Raw genomic sequence first — 21,567 nt, forward strand, 5'->3', positions numbered from 1 at the left:
GTGTTAAGCTTGTTTATTAGTTAGAAACAAACAAAAGACGTTTTTTATAATGGTATATCCCATTCGCTTGGTAGCAGAAATGCAGTTTGGTTTTTCGGTTTTAAATTTTAATTTCAAAACTGATTTGGAACGTCAAAAACTGCTGGAAGAGTGGATACAAAATGTAACTGATCATAAGTGTCATACAATTAACGTTATGAATATGTTTTTATATTTTATTTCACACAGTGGTTTTCAAAGTTATTTTCAAATGAATTAGCAGATAAGTTGAGGCTAGTTTAATTTAAGACAGCCAGCCTACAATCTTCACCACTGAACACTAACCTGAATCAAAGTTTACCCAAGTGAACAAAACAGAATTAAAACCCTGCATTTTCTACAGAATGGAGCAGATGATGTGAAGAAACACAGATGGTTCAAGTATATAGACTGGGATGCTGTGCCTCAGAGAAAACTTAAGGTGAGTTCTGTTAACACGGCTTATTTATGAATCCGTATTTATACTATGCTTTCATTGTATAATACATGCTTCTGGCCTGGTGTGTGTTCATGAAATAGCCTTATTCTGGCCTGAAACCAGAGGAAACCATGAAAAAAAAAAAAAAAAAAAAAAAATTATTTACAGTAGCTTTCAACAATCTGCTGTCACTTAGAGTGACACGAATGAATAAAAAACACATGTCTGAGACATTACTAATAACACATTTTAAAGCTGAATTTAATTAGAATATATTTGATTTTTGTTTACCTACTTCACCTTCTGTCATAGAAACTGTATATGATTTTTTTTAAGGAGCCGCTGGATAGGTGCGTCAGCATCCTCTATCGGTGAGCTGGTTCAAAGATCAACATGCGGTCTGCTGTGCTAAAAGAGTTGGGCTCCACTTGCAGAGCTGACAAACACAACCTTATAATACTAAAGCCCATCAGTTCAAAGTACTAGTTTCTAATATTGCTGTCATGAGATTGTTAAGCTGTTGCTCTTTTTTTCAGAAGGTTCCATAGTACTTTTGCTTTCTGCAATACAAATGTTAGTTGCTTGTTTAAATTTTTGTACATATACGTGACTTCTCAATTCTGATCTTTTACTACATAGTGAAAACTTTCAACACAGCTTTGTTCTACATCTGTATCTTTATGTAAATACAGATTTGTTTCCATGTATGTTGTTTCATTTCTAATTCTATTAGCCGCCAGTTGTGCCCAAAGTATCTCACGAAGGGGACACATCAAACTTTGAAGCTTATCCAGAAGATGACTGGAAAAAGGACCCCCCTGTATCTCCTAAGGATTTGGAAATGTTCAAGAATTTCTGACGGAATCTAGTAAGGATCAAATCAAAATGTATTTTATATCTTCATATTGTTCCTTTATTTTGTGTTATGAAAGCACAGCTATAATTGTTTTACCTAAAAGTGTAATGGCTTTATTGATTCGGAGACCCTGTTCAGCAACACTCTTGTATTGGTGCTTATTGTGGTGCAAGTAACCACCTGTAAACATGTTTTTTACATGATGAAGGTTGTTACATACACTGTAAACCTAAGCTGATAATATAATTTTGGGGGAAAGGGGCCATGTCACCCCCATTTAATTTCTGTAGACACTACTAATTGTTCTGTTGGGGAGGATGGTATAAAGCAGTGACACTGTGGTTTTGCATAAATTAGACACATTTGCATGTGAAACCTACAATTGAGAGAGAGAGAGAGAGAGAGAGAGATTATAACACGGCAGGTAGGGGGTTAATATCCTCCCTGCCAAAAACATGTGAGAATGCACATTTGTTGTTTTTTGTGTTAATTGGTTAATTATTAGTTATCCCCTGCACCTGGTGTTCATTGTAAATTAGCCAGGTGCAGTGTATTTAGAGGAAGCAGCCAGTGTGCTCGGGGCTGCTGTGTGAAGAGCCCGGTTAATTGTGCTTTCAACTGTAAGAAAAAGGTAGTATGTAAAAGGCTTTTTGTGTATTATGTCAGGTAAACAGCTTAGCTGTCCTGCACGTTAGTCAGGGACCTGCAACGGTGTAGTTAGTGATCATAAGAGCTAGGTGTTTATTTTGTGTTTGTTTATATTGTGTTTATTAAAAAGTGCGTGGAAGCTTTTTAAAAACTTCCATTTCTGTGTGCTGGGTCCTGTTTTAAAGGGGCAACAAACCCTAGTGAGCTGCAGCTTGGTTACATATTACCTTATGTATCACTAACTACACCGTTGCAGGTCCCTGTCATGTGCAGACAGGCTAAAAGAATTGAATCTATTCGGTCTTGAACAAAGAAGACTATACTGCAACCTAATTCCAGCATTCAAAATTCTAAAAGGTATTAACAATGTCAACCCAATGGACTTTTCCAACCTGAAAAAAGAAACATAGACCATGGGTCACAAATGGAGATTAGACAAAGGGGCATTCAGAACAGAAAATAGGAGGCACTTTTTTACACAGAGAATTGTGAGGGTCTGGAATCAACTCCCCAGTAATGTTGTTGAAGCTGACACCGTGGGATCCTTTAAGAGCTGCTTGATGAGATTCTGGGATCAATAAGCTACTAACAACCAAACGAGCAAGATGGGCCGAATGGCCTCTCGTTTGTAAACTTTCTTATGTTCTTATGACTAACACGCAGGACAGCTAAGCTGTTTATCTGACATAACACACAAAAAGGCTTTTTCATACTACCTTTTTCTTACAGTTGAAAGCACCATCAACTGGGCTCTTCACACAGCAGCCCTGAGCACACTGGCTGCTTCCTCTAAATATTCTGCACCTGGCTCAAATTTACAATGAACACCAGGTGCATGGGATAACTAATAATTAACCATTTAACACAAAAAACAACAAATGTGCATTCTCATCTGTTTTTGGCAGGGAGGATATTAACCCCCTCCCTGCCGTGTTTATTTTATATATATATATATATATATATATATATATATATATATATATATATATATATATATATATATATATATAAAATGTTGTGCTTATCAAAAATTATATAGGTAAATGTAATTTAAAGGCTGTCCTCATTCTATAGTTGTTTACACTGAATTACATTTTGCTACACTATTTACATTTATTTAGTAATTTAGCAAATGTCACCAGCATAATTATCTTGATAAAGTTATGAATATATAGAGACATAAACCTTTTTCCCATAAAACATGTGATTTTAAAGTAAAATAGCATGTACCTACAATAAGTAATTTTGATTTAAATTTTAAAAAAAACAGGAAACAGCACATGATAAGCTAATGAAAGAGTTGTATACCTACTTTGTTATTAAGGATAGTAAGTTTTCACTATCAGTCACAGGTGAATTGTTTCACCTTACCTGTCTTGACATTGAGATTCCTAAAACTGATCGTGGGGAGTTCAGATATATATATATATATATATATATATATATATATATATATATATATATATATATATATATATATGTTGTAATTTTATGTTTAATGTTTTACATTTCTATTTTCAGACATTCTAGGATATAAAGGAATGCTTTGAGAAGATCTGGGAATGTGTTGGTTATCATCCTACAGCCTTTCAATATATGCAAGAATCCTATGTCGTCTTTAATTAACGCAGAAGAACTCTTTTAAAGATCAGAATGATAAACATGCGTAAACCTTTGTGTGTAGGTTCTTTTTTTTTTTTTTTTTTTTTTGCTTTTATGGGCATCAACTTTACAAAATTGTCTGGTAAGTATAATGTTCTAAGTAAAATAACTGAAAAAATAAGTAACATTTACCTCTAAGTTTATATTAAAGTTGTAAATTTAATGGTGCACGTTGTTGAATATGTATATACAGCATATAGTGGGGATTTCATGGTACTGAAGCACAAAAAATGGTCAAACGTATAAATCCAAGTAAATCCTCACATGGTTTTATTTTGATTGCTTTAAAATGCAATGCTGTAGAGCAGTTCTTATGTTGAGTAAAACACCCCTTATTAACTGGTCAAGGTGGCCACATTCTCGTAATGAATAATCTGAGGGCTTTCATTTAGTACATTTTAGTTGTTTTGTATTATTTATTTCTGAGCGAGGTGGTTTTGATTAATGAATGTTCATTCATAGAAGATGTGTTGTTTTTGCTCTTAGCACTTAAACGACACTGTAAAATCCCTTAAAAAGCTGTTCATGTGTTACACTTTCAGAAAACAAAGAAACTAAAAGGATGTGTGTATTAGATTAGAGCACCTGCCATAATTGGAGGCCTTCCTTTATCTTTTTGTTATGTAACTTGGAACATAATTCAGGCTGAAATAATTGCAAAGATGCAGGTAAGGAGGTAGCTACACTGGGGTGGGGTCACTGAGCCATTCTGAAAAATGTTTAACTAATAAAGATGATCTCTAGTTTATATATCCTTAAGGAGGGACAGTATGCTTGGATTCTTGTGTTGTACTGAACATATCGGGGTACATACTATAATACACATGCTGTGGAAAAATCTAAATGTTAATATTCGTACTGGTAATTGGGACATTGAATTTAAGAGTAAATTAATAATTTTCTTCAAAGGATGGCATTTCATTCCTTTTCTCAGTTAGTAAATTGAATCTGTTTTTTCATCTTTTACCATTTTTATTTATTTATTTTTTTATTGCAGAAATGAATAATTGTGCTGAAAAAAACAGTTGCTAAATGTGCACACTGTATAATACTCTTCTGAGTTTGCTGTTTTTGTGTCTGTTATCCCTTGAGTCTACCAGCCCAATTGTGCTTGCCCCTAGGGGCTAAATAATGCTGTTGTGGCTCAATTATAATTAATGGGGTCCAGCACAGATGTTGTTGATTTAAAAAAAAAAAAAAAAAAAAAAGCAGGGTCTTAAAACTTTTCCAGAGCTAATACGGTGTGAAGATAATCTCACTGCTCATATACATCTGTTCAAAAAGCCTTGAGAACAGAAATGTGTTTTTGTTTTTTGTTTTTTTAGTATATGCCTTTTGGGGTCCTACCCAGAGTCCTTGGTCTAGCTGAATCCATCACTAGTTATATGCCCCCTCAGAGGGATGTAAATCGTTTTCAAGAGTAAGTAGCTTTGAATGTCATTTTAAGTACTTTTTTAAAAACATTTTTGTTAGTGTTTTATGGTGGTATGGTTCTGTTGCTCCAATATTGAATTAACCTGTCTTTTGAGATTGCTCTTTGCTAGTCCGGTGAATTCTAAATGCAGGGGCTCATGAGCAGCGGTCCACATTCTATTAAAGTGATGTGACAATGTGAATGTTGCTCTCTTATGTATGTAGGTAGAGTAGATGTAGGTAAGTGTTGTATAAAGGTCACATTGTCAAATGAATTGAGTGGGATGTGAAAGGCTGCTCAGTGCCCTCACTTAGGGTACTCCAAACAAGCAGGTTAACCAGGTAAAGGCAGATTTTGAGAAAAATAATAACTCAATAAGGGAGCAACCAAACTCCAAACCACTCATGATTACAAATGCAGTAAAAAAAAAAAAAAAAAAAAAAAAAAAAGCTTCTTGCTCTTTTAATTAAAATCGTAAATGTTTTGTCTGGAGGCTCTAAAGGGCTGTTTTAAACCAGCTTTCTGTTTTAATGTTTTTATTTCTTTTTTAGGGGGTGGGAGATGTAGGGTAAAAACATCAGGTTATTACTATGATGCTGGTATAAACTAAACCATATAACCACCACCTTATTTTAAGAACGGTATATCGTGTGTGTTTTTTTATGTTTCGATTTTTCAATTAAATTGTGTGGTGCACATCTTTAGATAGACCATGTTGATGCATGGAATAAAGCAGTGTTGACCACTTGCAGCCTACATTAAATAGGGGTACAAAAAGACCACGGTGGACACTGGTCTGATTTCAGTCGTTATAGATGTACAGCAGTTTTGCACAGTCATACAAACTGATGATAGTGCTTGGAGTTCTCCATTCATAAAAATAACTATTGCGACTTGTCATAATGATCCATGCTAAAAAAATGTTAGTTTATAAGAAATGGAACAGTATTCACCTCTTTATATATGTGAATGATACTTTATTTGTGTGTTAATTGTTTGTTTACTTGCCAACTCACTATTCCAAAAGAAGTAGGTAAAATACCTTGGATCACTCTGTTTATTCTTCATCTAAGAACAAGACAGTAGTGAATCTCAGACAGATTTTGAACAGGCAACTTTTCCATCTGATTTAGTTTAACATGGGGTGGGGGGGGGGGTATATTCATATGTGCATTGTAACAAGTTATTATTAAGACCTCCATGAACAACTGTAGAATTGCAAAATAAAAAAAATAAATGGCGCTTGAACCTGTTTTCATCAAGACACATGAACCAAACACTTAAGTTTTAGAAAGCCTATTCTTCCAAACTACCAAATGTTTTTTGCAAACATTTCGCCATAATATGCACATTCCCTGTGCTGATTGGCAGAAATGAAATGCAATTTGGCATATTTTTTTGAAGGCAAGAAATATTTTGATGAATTAAGTGTTTATTACCCAGTTTCATGTATGCAATTGCCCTTCATTTTGCATTTTTAACTTTATAAATGCCATTGTAAAATACATTTACTAGGAGTGTTTAATTGACAGTTAATATTGTTGTGTTTGTCCACAACTTTCTATTGCATACAATTGCAAAGAAAAAAAACAAAAAAGGGTCTTCGGGTGTTATTTTAAAACTGGATGTATGGTTTTGTTCATCACTGTGTACCAACTAAGCCTTTATTGTATGTTAATCTGATAGAGCAATCACTGTAATCACAAATGTAATTTGAAACCTCAGTAGCATTTGTAAAAACAACAAATTTTTTAACTGCATCTAAAATGAACAATTGTATCTTTTTTTGTGTGTTAATGCAGGATCTTCAAAGCATTAAATGTTTGTTATAAACTGAATTTACTTTTATTGTTGTATTGCTTGACTGCCTGTCCACATTATTTTTTATGTATTTGCATTTTGTTCGTACAAGGTCATGACTTTGTTGGTGTATCTGATATGTTTAGGTTCTGTTAAAATTGTGCTTTTACACCATTTGAGGTGGGTGAAATACTGCATGCACTAGTGTCACACCACCTGTACAGTTTGACAAAGGGTAGCTTCAAATTTGACTTCATTAAAATGAACTCTGTCGCTGCTGGCTCTGGTTCGGCTTTCTTTTTCTGCCAGCTGCTGGTACTGCTGTATTTTCCATGTGTTCAACAGAAATCGCCCATTTGGTCAGCATTTAACTTCCATTCTCTTTCAAGTGTCAGAAAGATACAAAATGCAGAGCAGGCTTTCTTGGCACCAGTGTGTCTCACACACACACACACACACACACACACACACACTGCCAATTTTGCTTGGATCAAAATTTTGGAAATAAAAAAGGGGCATTTTTATCCAATTCAGGAAAATTAATAATGTTAATGCTGCTCTACAGTGCTGAGATATTCTAAGTTATGAAAATGTCTTAAATATATACTATATCTGTTTAATGGTAGCAAAACCTTGGGTACTCCACTTTTAAAGCAAACTAAACAGAGAGAATACAAAAACTGCTGTGCTCATTAGTTAATATCAGTGGCAGCTTTGACTTCACTTCGGGCCATATCATAGATCATGAAATCTTACTTTTCCAAAAACCCATGTGCAATGGACTCAATGATTTACTAAAATGTTATTGAGCTGTTGTCTGTAGGCTGTTTGGATCAGTAGAGCCTCATCTTTGCAATATTATAGGGTCTAATGCTAGTTAATTTTCAAAAGATGAGAAGGCCTTAAGTGGTTCTTAGTATTGAAAAAAAAAACATGCAAGCTACACTTCAAGTATCTTCTGAATAAATCTAACAATCTATTTTATAAAGAGCACAAAAACAGTTTGAATTAAAAAAAAAAAAAAAAAGGGCAGACTACCACTCCCCAAAATGTCATAAATTAAAATGCTGGAAACCATTGCATCATTCTGGTTAGTTCATATTACCCTTTTCTGTCCAATTTACTTTCAATTAACTCTTGTGCTGTAGGTCTGGTGTAAAAGTGGCATATTTTTTTGTAATATTAAAATGTTAATGTGTTTATTTTGCTGAGTATGAAAAATGTGGATGTGTTGATAGGTTTGTTGTGCTTTTGCACAAAATGAACGTTGAGCCTCAGGAGCAGGCTGCTGATCCCCATGTCACTTTCTTATGAACCGTTCAATTCAACATACTTATAACTGTTTGAGTCAGCAGACTGCTTTGTGAACATCATTAACAGATTACCTACATTTTTATCCAACTGTAGAATAAGAAGGGGAAAAAAACAAATGAACTGCTGCTGTAGATGAATTGCTGGACCTTTACCACAAGCGATTTATTGGTGTAACACCCTCAACAGGCTAAATAAGTATACAGATTTGACTCCTGCTGTGCATGTGTACCACTCATAAATAAACATTATTATACCACAAGGTGTCTCTGCACTGTACGTTTATTCAGGAGATGCTTACATAAGCACTAGTCTGCATAGCCATAGTTTTAGTTCACTTGATCTTTGGCAGGTGTCAATTAGTGTGAGGCGAAAAAAGCTGGCAAACAGTGACCAGTCTGGCAGAATAGCAATCAACCACTGTGGAACGGGACATAAACCTGCCACTTCTGAACTCCTGGATGAAATCTTTGCCAGTAAAAATATAAGCCATTGAAACTTTCACAGCTGTATCCAAGCTATTTTTTAGTAACAGGTCATAATGTCCTTAGTGGTGCTTTTATCTTGGGGGGGGGGGGGGGGGGGGGGGGAAAAAGAGAGGGGAAGGGGGGGGGGGGAGAGAGGGGGGGGGGGGGGGGGGTTCTTGTTTTGCAATCATTCTAGACACATCTTTAAAATGTATAGCGCATCTCTTAATCATCGTATGGCAGAAAAGATGATTTCTTTTTTATTACAGTATTCATTTTATTCATAGGGCTTCGCTTCTCTACTGCAGTGGTTTCAAAGTGATGAGAGAAGCTAAACAGCAGTCTGCTGCCAGTGTTTTGCTGCTGCCAGGGAAACTGAGAAAGACAGGATGATCTTGCAACACTATAATCTGAAGTGCTATGTAGTTCGAAGTTTTAGAAAGCCTATTATTCCAAAATACCAAACTTTTTTTGCACGATCATATTGCACCCAAAAAACCAGGCTTACACATTTTTGTATATGCTGTTTGAACAATAAATTAGAAACACATCACTATCACTTGGGTGAGGGCCTACCAGATGCAGCCAGAGCAACACTGATTCAACATCAGTCTGCCAGATGTTTACATTGTTTTTCAAAGGATTCTGAATAAAGATTCCTCACTGATTACCAATTCAAAGCAATCAGTATTGAGAAAACCAGCTTGGCTTATTGACTGAAAAGCCCTAGTTGGTGGATAGTGTGGGCGATTTCTCCTGGGTTTTACCATCCTAACTGCTGGGACTAGGGAATTGCCTCTGCCACATTGAAACTGGCCTGCACACAAAGTCAGCAATGCAGAAGAGGGGCTGGTGTTAGTTGCAATATACTGTATATATTAGTGCATCTTACTGAAATGTTCTTGACATTAAAATGTAAAATTTCCTAATGCTGTAACAGGGAAACATTAAAACTGGAACTAGATAAATGGAGTGTACAAACACAATCAAAAAATAATTGTAATAAATAATTGATATTACAACAGGGGTTTTGTATTGAATTTGGTATTGCTTGTTCTACACAGTGCATACAGCAAACTTAACTAAAAAATCCTGGAAGTAAGTATGACTGATTAACGTCAAATGTATACCATATGTCCAGCTTCAAATTATTATTTTTTAATTTATGGAAGATTAAACTAGACCATTATAGCAATCAAAATGGTGCAAATCACTTTTGGAATGCATTACCAGAGTGCATTTTCCATGCTTATAATCTTGGCAACTCACAAGACTGACATTCTATGGTTTTAACACTAGCAGAGTCAATATTTAAGTTTTAAAAAAAAAAAAAAAAAAAAAAAAAAACACTGATGTTAGTCTGTAGGGATCAAACAGCTGCATTTATACTAACTTGGGTCGGCTTCAGGATCTCAATATTCCAGGAATATTGCAACATGTTACTCTTGAGAGCTTTCACTGTGACAAGTCTTTCTTGCTTTTCTTTGCATCCTTTAAAACATGTTTGTGATGCCACCCTTTATTCTTTTAATGGATTAATTCTCCGAATTACGTCTATAAAGCGGCTTTGAAAATAAGGCAAGCGACAGGCAAATTAACTTGTTTATTTAACACATTCACACTTTACGCTTCAAATGCAATTTCTCTTCAGAATCAATGGAAAACTGGATTTGGAAACAAAACCATTAAACCAAACAAAATCAGCCCGCTCCAATTTACCATATATGCTTTAATTTACAAATCAAACAGTTTCATTTCTCAGTGAAATGTATTACATTTAAAACGGAAATGTCCACATAATTAAACTATTCAGACTTTCTTAAACTTAAAGTTTAGTAGCATATCCCAAAAACTGTCCAATATTTTTCAAAAACGAATTCTATACATATATTCCCCTTAGTAATTTTAAAATCCTATCTACCAGTTTGACCATCACTCTGATCAGCAGTAGTATATTCATTGGGAACTTTATCTTTACAATGAATGATGATACAAACTTCATGCAACTGCATATTACTTTTGTATTCACAAACTTGTGCCCAGTCCTCGCATAGATTAACTGTTCATCAGTGCTGCTGTTATACAGCCATGTACCAGTGGTGGCTCTCAAACTAATGCCAACAGGCTGACCACTAAACCATTGATTTGACATGATTGGCCGCAGGTAAATTGTATAACATTTCCCCTTCTCTGGTCTGTAAAAAATATAAAACAGACATAAACTGGTAATACAATCTGCAAATATTTTTGTTTCTATCTGCACCTAAATTGTGCAATGTTAAAAGTAATCTCACTCTTTTATAAAAATGACACCACTAGTCTTGAAACTAACAAAATATAAATACCTTGGTTTAGGGCTTGATTCAGTGCTAGATGTTGAAGAACTGTATTGAGAATCTAGTACACAAACGCAGAGTTTAACTTCATTTTCTATAGACACTCAGTGTTTTTCTAAAAAAGGTTATTTTTGATTAGTAACCTAAACAATATTACCTTTACTAGACGATGCTGATTCAATATACATGAGCACATCCTATACAGTTCTGACAGTGTTGGTTCCCATCTATAATAGTGCTGCAAGATTAACACTTAATATAGATTACAACCAGCATCACTGGAAGAAACTTTAGGGTGGCTCTGTCTGGAAAATAGAAGGATCTTATTTTTTGTGTTTAGTTTATAAGGTGTAAACTGGAAATGCTACAAGTTACCTTGCAACTATACTTAAGCAATAGAATTAAGTGATGTGCCTACTTTCACAATCCCTAAATTGAGATGCAATATGGGCCAATGCACCTTTGTATATCAGGCATCTTATCTTTGGGATTCATTACCTTCAAGCATAAAAACAGCGTCTTCATAATACCTTTTTAAATCACTCATAAATATTTATTTAAAATCTGACCGGGGTTTCAAATCCTGTAAATACTGGCCAGGACCAGGACCAGGACCAGGATCAGTTGGTATTGTTTTACTTTTGTATCATTTGTTTTTGTTTTGTCTCACGGTTTTTAAGATCGTTTAAACTCATTTAGTCCTGTTCTAATTATTTTAGTTCTCTTTTTGCCATTGCTTTTATAATTTCTTGACACCTACTCTTGCCAGGACCCCCTTGAAATGAGATGTATGTATCAAGGGTTCTATCCTGGTTAAATACATTTGAAAGTTCCTGTAATGTCTAACGGCACTCAAAGCTGTGAATTACTTTGCCAATTGAACACTTTCTATTCTTTATCCTTTACATAAAGCATTGCTGGATTTAAATGTGTTGTGTGCCCATGGTCCAAGCCGTTGTAAAATATGTATAATTGGACCATGATATGTTTTCAATCTATGCTATGTTTTGTAATTCAAATGTTTTTTCAGTGTCTTGGCAGGACAACTTCAAATAAAGTTTTCTAAACACATTGGTGATCAAAGGTTATATATTTAAATCACAGAAGTTGTCTTATTGAAACATTTATTTTTTACTATAGACACAAAGTATTTTCTGTCTGAAAATGCAAATGTTACCTGCTCCTGTATCATGTATTTTCAAGCTACATGAATTTAGCACACTGCATGATAATATAAACTTAGTAATACTGTTGGTGATAAAAAAAAAAGATTAGAGGGTGTGTTCTCTAAAATGTCAGCCTTTATATTTTTCTTGGCAAACAGAAAGTGCTTGGGTAAGGTCAATGTATTCCCTTGGTAATCATACCTGTATGCTAAATCTAGAGGTGGCTGATTGGGTTGAGCAGCCTGCATTGTCAGCTTCACTGTTTTATCCCCAGTCTAAAGACTTTGTTAAGACACAACAGTGAATCTCATGCTTATGTGAGGGAGTCACTTCCATTTCCCATATGCTGCCCTTCACTACTGCAGGCTGACTGCAGATGAACCCGTTTAGTTTAAGTGTTGCAATAGTAAACATGAAACCTGTCTTTAAATATTGTATTGGTGTATCCCAAGTTTGTGGTCCCTTACTTTATGCCTGAATAAAATGCAGACCTGTTCTTCACTTTTAAAATGACTAGTGTGTTAGGGGAACACTAAGGGGAGAACCTGAAGGACGCTTGGCCTCACTGAATGACCTTAACAGGTATCTCTAATGGTTCAGCAGCATGTCTGTTGTCCCTTCACAGTGATACAAAAATAAGCAGTTGTTTTATGCATTTTGCACTTCCTACAGCATCCAAATCTGTTTTTTTTTTGTTTGTTTTTTTTAAGACACTTCTTGGACCACATGGCTGTACTACAGTATGTGTGATATAGCTGACAAAACCTTTGCTATTAGTGATGGTAAAACAAAAACTCTCAGATAAACATGTATAGTGGATATTTATGGGGCGCAAAGTGTACCAAAAAAAAAGCGTTATCATTTTAATACGTTTTTTTATCCAGATTTAGCCTAAATCCTGTATTTTTCACAGATTTTAACTTTTTTTTTTAGATTTATAAATCTTGTGAAAATATTAGATATAATTTATAAATCTGAAAATATTTAGCAAAGTTTCAACTGTGCTTGTGAAATAAATCAGAGAAAAAAGCTCTGGTTTTTAAATCTTTTTTTTACACTTGGCGAGTCGAGATTTAGCTGGCTAATTCTTGCAAATAAATATTTATTTTCAAAATAAATATATAAGGTGACTGCTAAATCCAGACATGCAATTTTTTAGATTTAGAAATCTCTTAAATAAATGATTAAATGTGTACTTCCAAATATAATTTATGAATCTGAAAATATTTAGCAAAGTTTCAACATTTAAATTCTGCATGTGAAATCCGAGAAAAAGAGCACCGGTTTTTAAATCTTTGTTTTAGACTCGGCAATCATATAATACAGGTTCCCTTTCAATGAGAAAATGACCACCAGAATATTACTTATGAGATATGCCTGCCTATTGGTAGGTATTCACTGAGCTCTCTGTATCAGGGCAGCGGACCTTCTCTCGAGGGAGGGTGTGCATCCGTCAGAGTGGCAACTCCACCCTCAGGTGGTGGAACGCATTTAGGAATGATTTGGGAAGGTGCAGGTCGATCTCTTTGCCTCGACAGAGACAACATACTCTCCCCTGTGATACTCCCTCCACCGCTTAGGCGGTCCCCTCAGCGTCAACGCCCTAGCCCACGAGTGGCCCAGAGCACTCCTATACACATTCCTGCCAATACTGTTGCTCCCGGCCTTTCTGGAAAAGGTCCGATTAGAAAAGGTGATAGTTCTCCAAGTGGCCCCCAGATGGCCCAGGAGAATCTGGTTCTCGACCCTGTGCCAGCTCTTACAAGGCATGATGTGCGTAATGTCACGCCTTGTAATGTTATTTTGTTTTCTCTTTTGTTTCTCTTGTTTCCCTCACAGAACTGAAATTAGACTCTGTGAGGTTCAAGTGTTTGTGAGGTTGAGAAAGGGTTTGATTTGCGAGTTATTTGGACCATCACATTGACGAGTGAGCCCGATCCTGTATTTGTTCTCAGAAAATGTGTGCAACTTCAATGCAAAATGATGGCTCATCTACCAAAATGACACAATGTCTTACAAGTATTAAACACTAACTTGTGCTCATGAGGTAATAAGTCATGCACACACGATTTTCTGTTTTGAGCATTAGATACTAACCTTTTTTTAATTCACACCATGTTCCTTTAGGGGTTCCATACATGCGTACCTATGTGCAAAAAAAAAAAATTCTTATAGATGCCTCATCATAAAATACACCACTGGTTAAAGTGTTGCTAAGCAGCATTGCTCTGTGATGTCAAACTGAAATAAGTGTGTATTTTAATTACAGTATGGTTGTGAGTACTGCTATGCTCTGGTAAGTAGAAACCTGCAGCTGAATTCTGAGATCCGTGCACTGCCATGTTTACTTGAGACTGAGAAGTACAGAACGCAAACCATAAGATAAAACACTGGTGGCTCCTATCAGTGTACTTTGATGAACAGCGACTTTTAGTCTTCGTTAAGTCCTTGAGGCTATCCAATGACGATACTAATGTTTAGATTGATTGAGAAGCTAAAACTCTGGTATCAATGGCTCAATGGAAAATATGCAACAGACAGCACTTTTATCAAGTCATGATAGATATCAAAGGTAACCAGGGCAGGTCATATCGATGTAAAGCTGTTTTCAGCAGTGGTAATGCTACTTTATGTCTGTGCTATGGCAATGCCAGTGCTGCATTTGGTTCAGAGGCTGTTCTGTGTTTTCAGAAGCAGCAATTGGCATGTATTGCAAATCAGATTTAAGCTTTAATGGCACCATGCTGTAAACATATTATCTTAAATCAACAAAATTCGATTAAAATTAGGGGTTGGCATTGTTAGGTATGCTGAAACTACCAGACTCATGTAGATGAGTTATAAAACTCTGGAAAAAACAACTATCCTCCTTGATTTGGTTTAATCTGTACTGCACATGCCAAACTGCAAGCCAGTTATTACTTCATGCTGTTTGAACTACAGTCATATGAATCAAGATGTGCTAATAATCCCCAGATTGTTTCATGTGTTACCACTTTAGCAGTATTTAAATATAGGGTTTTAAATGCTTATTAGCCTTTGAGGTTTCATTAAAATAAAAGCACAAAGGACATTTCTGAAAGACTTTGTTGAATATAAATTATATCTATTATATATATAAGCCATATATATTATATATATATCTATATATATATATAATATGTGTGTGTGTGTGTGTGTGTGTGTGTGTGTATATATATATATATATATATATATATATATATATATATATATATATATATATATATAATAGTCATATATATATAAATTACCCACATTTAACTACATTTGTAATTATGAAACCAAAACTACAGTCTGGTAAATTTGCGTTTTTGAGTAAAAAGAAAAAAAAAAAAAAATCTTAAGCTACTGTAAATGTTTAGCTAAATGCCAATGCTCTATTTGCAGGCTTGGTGCTGGATGAATGCTAGAGGGACTGCATGTTTGCTCTACATTTCTGGTACAAAACTTTTTTGTAGGCCTTATAAAAAAAAAAGTGTGACTCCAATACGTTGATGGTGTCCGTCTGTCCGTCCATCCATTTGTCACGCTGTCGAATGAACACAGTAACTGTCAGACTTTTATGATATAGCCTCCTACTAGGTGTTTCAGATTGCATTTGGCTATAATCTGATAAACATTTGATTACATGCACAAATTCATGCAGGCAATACATATTGTAGACTACTTCCCAAAGTAAAAGCCAGGAAAGCTATTGAAGTAAAGTTTGATTTTCGCTTGATTTTCGCAACATGCAAAACGCCAATATTTAAGCCACTATTAATTTTAGACACACATATGTACCTTTCACTCTGTGCCACTGTCTACAAGCAAAACATTTTTTACTTCCTGATTGATAATGTAAACACAGCTGTTTGGTAACTGAAAATAAATGATGAAAAACATCCATTAATGATGCAAGGGACATGTATTTATACTGGGTTCCCATGCAAACTTTCAAAAAGAGACTCTCACCATTGAGAGAAGATTCTCTTTTGATTGTGCCAATCTGTTGACACTGGATTTCAGATCCGATGCTAAGAGTTAAATTCATATAAAAACCTTAAGTAATTGCAATTTTTTTACTATATGTTTGTCACATTGATGGTAAATAGTATGTGCTTCCCTTTATTTTTTTTGTAGTCTTTAGATCCAAAATTATTTTTCATACGAAGTAAGCAACACTGCTAAGTATGCAGTGGGAAATGTATGTATTAATTCTGCATATTGTTGGTGTGAATACAAATTTAAACAAGACATTTCTTTTGAGAATTATAGAACCTTACTTTATATTAAAACTACCACATAGTCCATGTAACATGGATACAATCAGTGTTCTATAAAAAACACTATCAAGTATGACTTATGTTAAGTATTACTAAAATCTAAATTATACATTTATTTAACTGTGTAACTGGCCCACAAGTCTGTCTCTCTGTCCGACTCTAATTGATGAACTGCATTTTTATTTTACATCCAATCTTCACCAAACCTTTATTTTACTATACTCTCCTAGCCTCGTATAGAAGTTTCTGATTGCATTTCACTGTGACATTGTGCGTAGTACAGGAGTATGAGGACCCTCAGTATGTGTATGTGCCTGAAATGTTTTTTCTTGTGAAAGGATTATCTGTGTCTTGTATGTGTAACAGGGCGGACCCGGCACACTATGTAAAGGAGCCAGGCTTGTCTGCATTTGTGGTTTTAGAGCTTTTAACCTCATCTTATCTCATCTCACTGACGGGACAGAACCAGCAATGGCAATCACACAGCACAGCTTGTTACCGTTTTCCCCCCATTCACCTTGGCAATCTGTGAGTCATGGCACCAAAGTAACAAGGCGGATGCTGGTTATGAACCAGAGACAACGCACACCGCAAACCACTATGCAAAAGATATGGGCTTTTTTTCATTTGTGGTTTTAGATGATTTAACCTTATCTCATCTCACTGATGGGAGACAAGGAGTCCACAACAGCAGTCACATTCTTTGGTTGGTGATACAGTACCCTTATATTAGCATTTGAGAGAAAAATATTTGGAACTGTTTATTGATTGGGGGATCCTCACAAATTCAGATGTGTACATTAAAAAACGTGACCCCACTGTCCTTAAAGTGGAGACATGTGACTATTATTTAACGTTCTGCAAAAATACCTCCATCTACAAGACAAAAGAGCTATAAAATATATTTGATTTGGCCATCTGTTTCTGATTACAATAAATTACAAAGACCCAGACTAACCATAGATTACTGCCCTCCCCCCTGCACTGGCCCAAAATGTTCTCGCTTTGAGGAAATCATAGGTCAACAAAGGACTCTTATAATTGGGGGAGAAATTAGTCTTTATGACCAAAAGAAGTTGCTTTATGAAACATTCTGTTCCTTGCCAAGACTAAGGTGCTTTTAAATACATTAAAAAAAAAAAAAAAAAAAAAGTTTTTAGCAGTTTTATTTGGGTTGCAAGCTACATTAGGGTTGTAATCAATGTAATTTTCTATTACATGAAACCCTCCTCATTTGTTGAGAAAGTTAACCACTGGTATTCTTTCTAATAATAACTGTCATCTTGATATGTTATTAATTAGTCTGAAACAGCTACTGGGGAAATTTGGAAAGATGTTTGCCAGCACATGCTGGCTGGTTTGATGTAATCATGGAAGTCCCAGTGTCTCAATATGAACTAAGATGTTTTTAGTTTTACAGTATCAGTACATATCGGAGAACAAGCTGTAGTTTGTCTAAAAACATGTGTGGTTAGTATTTCATTTTAGATTATTGTATTGGGGAAATTTAAATTGCATTCTCTAGAATACTGAGCTAGCAGAAGAACCTACAGATTTAAAGTCAATCTAAAAAATAAAAAAGCTTTAATCAATGAATTTTTTTAATTGTGAAATAGAGGGGAGCAATATAAAATTACTGGCCACCTAAATAGTAAAGCCTTTTATATACTGTTGTAATGATCCTAGCTATTTTTGGGGGGGGGCTGGGACAGACTGGGACATTATGTCAGTTTAAGAAAGTTAAGATAGAGTAAATACTATGTGTGTGAGATCAGTTTGTAGTTTTAGATTGGAAGAGTATTAGCACCGGTCAAGTGTAGTTAACGTACCAGCAAGACGCTGCAAGTTGGGCTTCCTATGCCCCAGGGCAGCACCAGGTCCGGTTACACAACGGTATCATTGAAAAAGAAAACACATGTTTAAAACTGATTTAGACCACTAGAGACTTTAATTATAAGAACATTAGAAAAGTTATGAACAAGTGAAGGCTATTCAGTCATCAATGAGTGTCTGATTCCTATAGACTATTATAAGATCACAAAAAATAATAGATCATTCCCTAAACTATAGCCACAATGTTTTCTTTGTAACAAAGGAAATTGAGTGCACATCTATATGTGGTCTTGACAGTGCATTGGGTACAAGGCCACAATTGATTATTATGATGACCAAACCGTCCATAACATTATTACAGTACAGTATTAAATGTTTGTCTGCAATGGATTTCACTCAACATCGTGTGGTCGAAGTGGATTTGTTTAACAGGATAAAGCTGAAGCAATAACATTAGATCGCCTATTATGGCCTATCTGTGAAACCACTTGCAAGCATTGCAATAAAATATATAAAAATGTTTCTCAATGGAATGGTCCAGACTTTGTAAAGATTAAAACATATTTATTTATAAATGTAAAAATAGGTTTGCAATTTGTCTTTAAATTGATCAGTTGGAAAAAGATATCATGTGTGCCCTCGATATGCATGAAACAGTTATATAAACCACATTAAAAACTACAAACAATACAAATGCACCTGAATCATTTTTCAGCCTGCCACTCTAAAAGTTGTAGGTCTTTTATCAGTTGCCATCATAACTGCTCCTCAAAAATGAGCAGGAAACCTCCTGCGCCAGACACTCACCGCGGCAGTGCAGGGGGCAGCTAGACCCGCATCTCCAGACCACTCCATCCAGAGACCCACCAAAATGACGGTGGCCCCAAGCCCAGTGGGCTAGCTATGTGTTGCCCCAACCATCCCCGGAGCACATGCTGGATTACCCCCGGCTGAAAGCAGCCATCCTAAATCGTGTGGGGGCCACACCGGAGGGCTACCAGAAGAAATTCCGGGAGGAGCAGTTTGCAGCAGGGGAGCACCCACGAGCCATCGCCCACCGTCTGAAGGATTACGCCATGGGTTGGTTGAACCAGGATCTGAACACCAAAGCCAGGGTGGTAGAGATTATCGTGGTGGAGCGCTTCCTGGAGTGTCTAGCCTTGGGACCTCGGCTGTGGGTCCAGCGGCAGGCGCCAGACACGCTGGACCGGGCGGTCGAACTTGCCGAGCAGTACCAGGCAGCGGAGCCTGCGAAACTGCCCGGGAGGAGTGCGGCTACTGGATCATCCCCTCAACTGGCCCCGGAAAGGGCGAAGGGACTGGGGGGGAAGGGGTAGTCCAGGATTAGTCCCGGGATTTGGGGATACCCATGGGCTGCTGCAGTGTCGGATCGGGGTCTCGCGCGGACGCCTTATCGGCGAGCCCCTTTTATGGCTCCAGTGTTTCCCCCTTTTGCCAAAACTTCGAGGAGAGAAACCAGCCAACGAGGTTTTGGACGTGCAGGGAGGTGGGCCACCTTGCCCGGGACTGCCCCGTGATGGAGTGTGACCTCAGCCGACCAGGTAGGCGCGTTCAATTACCTCAGTCACTTCAGCACAAGGGTTTTGTTATTCCTGTGACAGTGGATGGTACAAAAACCCAGGCTCTCCTGGACTCAGGGTGTGGTCAGTCTCTAGTACAGGAGAGCCTAATCTCACCAAGGCGTAAACGAATATTGGAACGGGTGCATATTAAATGTATTCATGGGGATGTCCGCTCCTATCCCAAGATCAATGTGTGTATGACTATTGGCCAGCAGGTGACGCAGGTGCAGGTAGGATTATGTCCTCGATTGCCGGTACCAGTAGTTCTGGGACGGGACTGTGAGCAGTTTAAAGATTGGTTGGCTGCCCTGACAGCCCCGTCCTCTTTATTGGCTAAAAAAGAGGAATTGGAGAGATTTTTCCCTTTCGCGATCCAGAATGGATTTGCCATAAATTTAAACCCCGTAAAACTAAACGGGAGCGCCGGATTGCTAAGAATGAGGGCTGGCAATGGAGGTAGTCGGAGAAGTTTCAGGTGGGGGCAGTTGGTGAAGAGTCCGGGGGGGAGGTCGCGGAGCCAGCGCATGGGTCTGGCTCAGCTGCCTTTGCTCGGGATCAACCTGACCTCGAGTTGGAAGCCATGGGAGCTGATTTCTTAGCTCTCTCCCATGACTTCCGACTCGAGCAAGGGCGTGACAACGTGCTGGGCAGGCTCTTTGACCAAGCAGTGGTGGTTAATGACATCCCCCAACCAACTGACATCCCCCAACCAAATCCTGGACTACCCCTTCCCCCCCCAGTCCCTTCGCCCTTTCCGGGGCCAGTTGAGGGGATGATCCAGTAGCCGCACTCCTCCCGGGCAGTTTCGCAGGCTCCGCTGCCTGGTACTGCTCGGCAAGTTCGACCGCCCGGTCCAGCGTGTCTGGCGCCTGCCGCTGGACCCACAGCCGAGGTCCCGAGGCTAGACACTCCAGGAAGCGCTCCACCACGATAATCTCTACCACCCTGGCTTTGGTGTTCAGATCCTGGTTCAACCAACCCATGGCGTAATCCTTCAGACCTGCTGTACCGTGTTGATAAATTACCCCAGACCGGTGAAGTGCATCATCAGTTGTTCATTCCTCAGCCCTTTAAGGAGGATTTGTTGCAGCTGGCTCACGTTATTCCCCTGTCTGGTCATTTGGGAAGGGATAAAACTAAAGCCAGGCTTGTGTCACGGTTCTTCTGGTTGGGGCTGGATGGCGATGTCAAGTTTTGTGAGCGTTGTGGGGAAAGTCAAAAGGCCAACCCTAGAGCCATTCCACGAGCCCCACTGGTGCCTTTGCCCCTAGTGGAAGCTCCGTTTGAGCGTATTGGGATGGACATAGTTGGGCCATTAGAGATGAGCGTGGCAGGATACACCCACCTACTTGTCATTCTGGATTACGCTATGCGTTATCCAGAGACAATTCCTCTCCGATCTATGTCCGCTAAGTCTGTTGCCAACGAGCTGGTAAAGGTTTTCTCCCGGGTGGGGATTCCCAAGGAGATACTAACTGATCAAGGCACCAATTTTATGTCCCGGCTAATCCGCGGAACATGTAAGCTTTTGGGAATTAAGACCAATAGGACCTCGGTGTTTCATCCTCAGACCGACGGTTTGGTGGAACGCTTTAATAAGACACTTAAGAACATGTTGCGCAGGTTTATTTGTAGTAATGTGCATTACTGGGACCAGATGATTCCCCCCCTTCTCTTTGCAATCAGAGAGGTTCCCCAGGCTTCCACAGGGTTTTCACCATTCAAGCTGTTGTATGGGCGGAGACCCC

The 21,567-nt window shown here is 37.5% G+C and overlaps 1 protein-coding gene across 2 annotated transcripts in view; it reads left to right on the forward strand.

The window, feature by feature from the left end:
- Positions 1-8,410, forward strand: part of LOC121320668 (cAMP-dependent protein kinase catalytic subunit PRKX-like) — a 49,033-nt gene extending 40,623 nt beyond the window's left edge. Inside the window, exons 7-10 of one of the 2 annotated variants that reach the window (XM_041259217.1) lie at positions 383-460; positions 794-828; positions 1,191-1,325; positions 3,483-8,410. In XM_041259217.1, coding sequence (XP_041115151.1) covers positions 383-460; positions 794-828; positions 1,191-1,325; position 3,483 — 249 coding nt within the window. In that variant the 3' untranslated portion in view covers positions 3,484-8,410. The remainder of the gene's footprint in view (positions 1-382; positions 461-793; positions 829-1,190; positions 1,326-3,482) is intronic. The other variant, XM_041259218.1, reaches the window with a different exon arrangement.
- Positions 8,411-21,567: the final 13,157 nt, after the last annotated feature.

Source organism: Polyodon spathula, chromosome 9 (assembly GCF_017654505.1).
Source record: "Polyodon spathula isolate WHYD16114869_AA chromosome 9, ASM1765450v1, whole genome shotgun sequence".
Lineage (NCBI taxonomy): Eukaryota > Metazoa > Chordata > Actinopteri > Acipenseriformes > Polyodontidae > Polyodon > Polyodon spathula.